At 35.2% G+C, this 7,851-nt stretch overlaps 1 protein-coding gene across 1 annotated transcript; it reads left to right on the forward strand.

Annotated features, from left to right (window-relative positions):
• Positions 1 to 2,445: 2,445 nt before the first annotated feature.
• HCF153 (high chlorophyll fluorescence 153) lies at positions 2,446 to 3,369 on the forward strand. The gene is made up of 2 exons (XM_078991197.1): positions 2,446 to 2,776; positions 3,038 to 3,369. The coding sequence occupies exons 1-2, from the start codon at positions 2,486 to 2,488 to the stop codon at positions 3,167 to 3,169; spliced, it is 423 nt and encodes a 140-aa protein (XP_078847323.1). The 5' UTR covers positions 2,446 to 2,485; the 3' UTR covers positions 3,170 to 3,369.
• Positions 3,370 to 7,851: the final 4,482 nt, after the last annotated feature.

Here is a 7,851-nt window from a genome sequence, read left to right on the forward strand (position 1 = left end):
TCCAAGAATGTGTTGTATTTCACTTGTTTTTAATCGGAAAGAAGAGTAATATTGAGAAGCCTTAGCGCAAAAGTTCTCAGACAACTCGACTGAATCCAAGTAGTTTGACTTTAATTTGTTTCGCTAAATCATGAAGTAACTTTAATAAAGTAAAATATTCAATTTGTTACAATTTATAGTTTACAAAATGAAATTTGAATATCAAATATAGATCAAGTCATACTTCTTAAGCACGATTGGTGATGGCTACTATATACTATTGTGTTTTTCCATGAGAGAGGTTTGGCTTAACATGCCTCCTAAGGAAGGGGTCACTAATTGGCATCATCTTATATGCTTCTCTCAAAAGATCTGCCAACATGTGTTCATATTATGATCAAAATCGCCTCAAAAACACGATGAATTCCGTGTATTGGGAAGCTTGACAAAATCTCACGTATCTGTAACTTGTGCCATAATTCCCACAACCATCTCTTTTTTAGTTTCCTTGCCCTATAGAAAGCCGCTATAGGTAAGGCAATGTGGTCTATCAGTTATCTTCTTTTTTTATGAACTAAAATTCGTAGTTTATGAAAATTTTCTCTCTTTGTCAATGTTGGGTCTTTTTATCCGACTCTCATTGACTTCAATTGGGATATATACTGTCAAGTCTTAATATTTTTATTGATTTGACAATAAAGTTTTAAACTTTATTTTTTAACAGTAAAGTCCAAATTACCGACAGTTTCTGACATATTTACCCTTTTTTTCCGGTTAGCTGGTAATGGAGACTTTTTTGTCAAAAATAAAAAAAAGTTTATTACTTTCTTGTCAAATCGTCAATTATGATTTTACTGTCAAAAAAATAAAGTTTAGAACAATCTTGTCAAATCCTTAAAAATATTGGAGCTTTAGTGCATATATAATTTTTTTTGGTTAAAAATTTAATTGTATGATACTCTTTAAGTATAAGAGTTATTGTAACCTTCTTTAATCAGCTGGATCCTATTGAAATCGTTAACGTTTGCTTCTTGTTAAATCGTTTTTTTAATATCAACAAATCGTCATTGAAAAAAATTGAGAAAATCAAGAAAGAACGAACGAACGAACGAACGAAGGTTGTGTTGGCTTTTTGCAGTCCCAAAAATGGAAAAATAAGAAATTGAAAAAAACGAAATTGCCTGGCTTTATACAAACACAAACCTGGTTCTTTCTTTCTTTATTTCTTGATTATCTTAATTTTTTTCAATGTCGGTTTGTTGAGATTAAAAAAATGATTTAAGAAGAAGCAAACGTTAAGGATTTCAATAGGATCTACCTGATTAGAAAAAGTTTCAATAACTCTTATGCTTAAAGAGTATCATACCATTAAATTTCTAACAAATATATATATATATATATACACATTAAAGTTCCAATATTTTTAACGACTTGACAAGAAAGTTTTAAACTTTATTTTTTTGACAGTAAAATCCTAATTAACGATTTCACAAGAAAGTTCCAAACTTTCTTTTCTTGACAAAAAAGTCTTAATTACCGGCTAACCGGAAAAAACAGTAAAAGTGTATATATCCCACTTCAATTTATTTACTGTATATATCCGACTTCAATTTATTTATTCGTGTTAACTATCCACTTTTGATTGTCTTTAATGGATCCTAACTTGTCCTCCTCTTGTTGTTTGAAGCTAAGATTACGCTTTCACTTCTTCATACTCTATTTCTCTGGCATCTACCATCTTCCTCATCGATATGGAGATACCCCTAGTCCTTAGCTTGTTGGTGGAGGTTAATGGATGGCTAGAGATGAAAATGAATTTCGACTGAGCAGAAAGACATTTTTAGAGAATTATTTAATGGTTTTTACTTAAATTATGTTATGATATAATATCGTTTAAAAGATTGTGAATATGGTGGTAAGTGGAAATGAATTTGAATCGTACGTGGAAAATCTAAGAAATTTAATATAAAAAATCTAATAAATTTGAGTGGCATGGGAGAAATTCTAAAAACTTATGGTGTTGAAGGGGTAAAATGGTAGGCCATAGTTAGTTTATTAATTTAATTAATTATAATCATAGATGGTATAAGCCTAAAATAATAAAAAATTTACTAGTAAAATTGGATTTACAATAATAAAATTGGCAACAAAAAATTAAATTATATTTAGTCCGAAATTCATTATTATTATTGTTATTATTATTATTATTATTATTATTATTTGCAAAATTTAGAAAGAATTAGAGTATTTTTGTTACATATCACGTTCATAGTTGTTAGTTTAGTTAATATTTTTATTTATTTATGGGTTTTTACAAACTCTAAGGTTATATAATTGAGCATATTTATAATAAATGTTATAAGTTGATTATATTTTAAAAACAATAAATAACAAATTTATTAAGAATGTCCACAACTTTTGAATTTTGCATTTTTGAAGGTGCAATATGTATATAACAGAAACTTCTCGTAATCGATAAACTGACCACCCAGATTCAGCTTGGATAATGGTCATGGCGAGTTTCACAGTTACCCCCAACTCAATCTCCTCCTCCGTCCTCCGCCTTCAGTCTCCGTCTTCGTCACAGATATCCCCTCTTTTCCCAAGCTATCAACACCAATTGGGCGGCGGCGGCAGTTGCCGCAGAAACAGAGGTTCATTGGTAGTGACACGAGGCGGACCCCCAGGAACCAGCACTTACATCTTCGCCTTCGTCTTTCCACTCTCTCTTCTCGCTGTAACAATCTTCACTGCCATCAACATCTCCGATAAACTCGACAGAGAATTCATTGAAGATGTAAGAACCCCCAAAACTTTTCAAAATTTGATTCATTTCACAAGATGCACACCAACTGTTCGAGTAAAGTTTCATGATGGGTTTCTTGTCACATAAGTCTACTATCTCTGTTCTAATTGTCCAATTTTCATGTGAAAGTGTTATAGCAAAACCCCTCAAACCCCTAAATTTGTTGTTAATTTTCCGATTTCATATGAAAGTGATAATTGGATTGAAAAGATTCTGAATTAGTCGCCTTCATTTTGTTGTAAACTGAAACAGCTAGCTGTTAATCAATCGATATTAGAAGCTCAGGATGAAGATCAAGAAGTTGTGATTGAAACTGATGAAGAGCTTCCTCGACCACGAACTCGCAATAGGCCCAAACGAGAAGCTGAGGTGTCAGGTAGGTAGTTGTTTTATTTGGTGTGAGTTGAACGAAATTGAGTTATCTTGATTAAATGTTGAAAGTGTTGATCTTCATTTCTACAATATTATGCTTGATTCAACATAATCTTGTAATATAAGTTACATTATAATATTATATGTATAGTTCTAGTGTACTTCCACCAAATATTCTATATCGCTATATTCAAATAAGAATTTTGTTTGAATTCCTCTGTTTTAATTGATTTTTGTATATTTGATTCGTATATCTTTGTAGACTTAAATTTTGTGAGGAATCTTTATGAATTCCTCTGTTTTAATTGATTTTTGAGTGCGTGTACAAGGTGGGATAGTTTCTCGTCTATAAGAAGATAATGAACCACACAAAATAACATGTGAGTTGTGTGTATTTACATCAGATTATACAAGATACACTCTTATAACAAAAGGAGTTGATAAATACAATAATATAAAGTTGCAATGATCTAATATCCCCCCTTAAGCGAATGAGTGGTGGACCAAGACCAAACATAGAACGGAATTGTTCGAATTGAGGTCTTGGAAGACTCTTGGTGAAAATGTCAGCCAACTTGGTTGGTACGAACTTGGTATAGAGTTTACCAGAGGCAATGAGTTCACGTACAAAGTGATAATCGATATCAATATGTTTAGAATGCTTGTTTGAGATTGGATTTTGTGTCATAAATAAAGCACTTTTGTTGTCACATAGCAAAGTTGGTCTATCAGGTGGTAAAGCGTGTAATTCCTGTAAGAGATGAGTGATCCAAACAATCTCGGCTGCCACAACTAGATCTAGATACAACTGGTTGCTTCTTAGCACTTCAAGAGACTAAGTTGCCACCAAGAAAGATCGACTAACCATATGTTGAGCGACGTGTTTCAATACAACGAGCTCAATCGGCATCAAAATAACCCAAAATGGTGTTTTATGTGGCCGATGAAAAATAAGACCAAACGCAATAGTGCCTTTGACATAATGCTAGATGCGTTTGATAGCTTGAAAATGATCATTAGTTGGAGAGCGAAGAAACTGATTGGCTTGATTAACATCATAAGAGAGATCAGGTCGTGTGATGGTCAAATATTGGAGAGCTCCCACTAAAAAACGATAAAGAGTGATATCTTTGAAGGGAGATCCGGTTGACGTGAGGACTTCTTGAGTTGCAAATGGAGATAGACACATGTTTGGAGTCTAAGAGATCACTGCGAGTAAGGATATATGTTGCATATTCGGATTGACTTAAAAAGAGTACATCATCAATGTAGCTGACTTCTAAATCTAGAAAATAGCTTAGATCACCTAAGTCTTTTATTGCAAATTCTTGATGAAGACGAGTTGTGAAGGCAGCGATAACATATTCATTGTTGCCAGTAAGAATCCAGTCGTCCACATACACGAGTAAGTACATGATGCATGAATTTTGAGCATAGATAAACAAAGAAAGCTCGACACGACTGCAAAGAAATCCATGTGAAAGCAGAAATGTACTTAAACAATGAAACCAAGCTCTGGGAGCTTGCTTTAGACAATATAAGGCTTTAGATAATTTGCAAACATGATTGGGGAGTTGAGGATCAACAAAACCTAGTGGTTCCTCCACAAATACAGTTTCATTTAGACATCCATGTAAGAAGGCGTTCTTGACATCAAGTTAATGTAGGTACCATTTATGCAAAACTGAAAGGGAGAGAACTATACGAACCATGGAGGCTTTAATGACTTGACTAAAGGTATGAGAAGAGTCGATCCCGAGAATTTGAGTGAACCCTTGAGCAACTAAGTGAGATTTGAGTCGTTCTATGGAGCCATTTGATTTGTATTTAGTGCGGTACACCCATTTAGATCTAACAATATTGGAGGTAGGTGGATGTGGAACTAAAGTCCATGTATTATTTTGCTTCAAGGCATCCATTTCTTCATGCATGGTAGCCATCAATCGAGGATTTTTAGCTGCTGATTTAAATCCTTTAGGTGGCGAGGAAGAAAGAAGTGCAACATGTAAAGCATGAGTGTTGAAGTAGGTAAAATCAGGAAGATATCGAGTTTTACTAATTCCTGATTTAGACCGAGTGTGCATAGAATGAGAACTTGATGATCCAAGTAGACAACAGGCTCGTAGGTAATTGGCGGTGCAGAAGAAGCATCAATTTGAACTTGGGCTGGTGTAGACGAAACTATGGTTGAGTCGATTCAGGTCTACATAATCCACAAGGAGGAGATGAAACAGAATTGATGAGTTGAGGACTTGGCCGAGAAGTTGGTGTAGCAGACCTGTTTGCGTCAACAAGTGGCTCATTCGGTAAATCAGGAGAGCCATCGTCAATATAGGTGTATAAATGCCAACTTGAAAAATCTTGAGAATTTGTGGAACTGGTAAATGGAAGAGAGGTTTCATCAAACCTTGCATGTTGAGTGATGTAGATTCGAGAGGATGATGGATCAAAGCATTTGAATCCTTTATATTGTGAGTGATAACCAAGAAAAATGCATGGAATACTTCATGGAGAGAGCTTGTTTGGAGAATAATCTCTTAGATAAAGATACACTCGACATCCAAAGGTGCGAAAGTTGTTATAAGATGGCATTCGATTGTAGAGGAGTTGAAATGGTGACTTTTGTGAGAGAACTTTGGTGAGCAATCGATTGATGATGAACAATGCAAAAATAAAATCATCTACCCAATAGAAAGAAGGTACGTAGGCATGAAATAACATAGCCAATATCCTGTTTCAACAATGTGACGGTGCTTTCGTTCGGCACGTCCATTTTGTTGAGGGGTGTAAGGACAAGATAATCGGTGAAAAGTCCCATTTTCTTCAAGTATTGTTCTAAAGTGTTTTAAAAAAATTCAATACCACCATCACTTTGAAAAACTTTGATTTTTCTGGAAAATAGAGTTTGCACAAGTTTGATGACGGCTGTTAATATCGAGTAGAAACATGATTTGGTTTTTAACGGGTAAAACCATGTGAAACGTGAGTAGTCATCGACGAAAACTACATAATATAGATAACCATTTGAGGAAACAGGTGCTAGTCACCACAAGTCACAATGAATTAAATCTAAAGGAAATATAGAGCATTTAGAATTTAATTCAAATGGTAATCGGTGTCGCTTAGAAAGCTTACAAGGTTTGCAAATGTTTGATTCAGGTAAAACTGAAGTAACCTGTAAAAAACCTAATTTGTTAAAAAAAGAAATAACATCAAATGAAACATGTCGAAGGCGATTATGTCATAATTCAAAAGAAGCCTTCTTATAAACACTAGAAACTACAACCAAAGTGTTTGGGCAATCACGAAGCACATAGAGTCCCTCTTCACAGATTCCTTGAGTTATCGCTTGCTTGCTTGCCCTGTCCTTAATGGTTAAGAGAAGAGAACATCAATCGGATGATCCATGGTGAGTTTGCTAATAGACAAGAGATTTTTAGTGAGCTTGAGAATAACCAATACATCACGTAATTCGAGTTTATTAGAAAGAAAAGAATGACCCATATGAGAAATATGGAGTTTAGCACCATTACCAGTAGTGACATGCATAGTACCTGAATAAAGAGACGAAGAAGAAACATTTTATGATGAAGGTGTCATATGAGCTGTGGCACCAGAGTCAACATACCAGTATGAGTTTCCTTGAGTAACATAACACTGAGAGTAAAAGGTTTGTGCAAGATTGGCATCCGAGTTTGAAGCATTTGAAGCATATGTATGTAGGTTAGGACATGAGGATGCATAGTGACAATTGGTACGACATAATTGACAATGTAGGGGACACCTTCCCCCGCGGCCCCTACCACCATTAGAAGAACCACGAGAACCTTATCCTCTTGAGTAAGATTGCTGACGGCCTTGAGATATAGTAGAACGAGATTGTTGAGAGACCAAAGCAGTAGGGGGAGTGGTGGTGCCATGTATGGACTGAATAAAAATCTCACGACTCTCCGCCCGAGAGAGAGTAAATCACGAAAAACTAGTGCCGGTTTGGTTGTGCGAATAGCTGTGGAAAGTTTTTCAAAAGAAGCACCTAACCCACAAAGGAACCAATGGAGTTTATCCATTTCATCAACTAGCTGCCTTATGATAGTAAGTTTGTCACACACACTCTTGAACTTCCGACCATATTCAGAGACAGAGGAAGTACGTTTTGACATTTGTTGAAGAGAATCCCTTAGAGAATGGATTCTTTCAACAGAAGAATTGTTGTAGGCTTTTTTCTAGAGCAGTCTAGATGACACGAGATGTTGTAAGACCAAGGATTTCAGCCGCTGCCTCCTCTGTGAGAAAAGAGTTGAGAAGAATCACAGCTTTCTGATCAAGCTCATGCCACGGAGTATAAGCAGGTTTGGAGCTTTCTTATCATCAATGAGAATGGTAGTTGGAGGGGCAATGAAGTCTCCTGTGATGTGTGACATTAGTTTTTGATAGGAAAGGAGAGGGAGCATTTGATTGTGCTATAAAAGATAATTTATGGAACACAACTTGATTGGAATCATGTGGAGAAGTGTGTCCATGCAGAAGGTTCCATCTTGTGATGTCGCCATTGGAGGTACTAGGAAGAAGACGAAACTAATTAGGGTTAAGGAATGACGACAGAAAGAACAGAGATATTAGGCTGATACCATATAAGAAGATTATTATGAACCATACAAAATAACGTGTGTGTGTTTTGTGTATTTATATTCAAG

The sequence above is a fragment of the Lactuca saligna genome, chromosome 1 (genome assembly GCF_052625555.1).
Source record: "Lactuca saligna cultivar CGN05327 chromosome 1, ASM5262555v1, whole genome shotgun sequence".
In the NCBI taxonomy this organism is placed as follows: Eukaryota; Viridiplantae; Streptophyta; class Magnoliopsida; order Asterales; family Asteraceae; genus Lactuca; species Lactuca saligna.

Excerpts from the sequence above, each read along its gene's own strand:
- HCF153 (XM_078991197.1), top strand. The coding sequence starts at position 2,486 with ATGGTCATGGCGAGTTTCACAGTTACCCCCAACTCAATCTCCTCCTCC. Across the intron at positions 2,777-3,037 it reads ACAGAGAATTCATTGAAGAT|CTAGCTGTTAATCAATCGAT; the intron begins GTAAGAACCCCC and ends AAACTGAAACAG.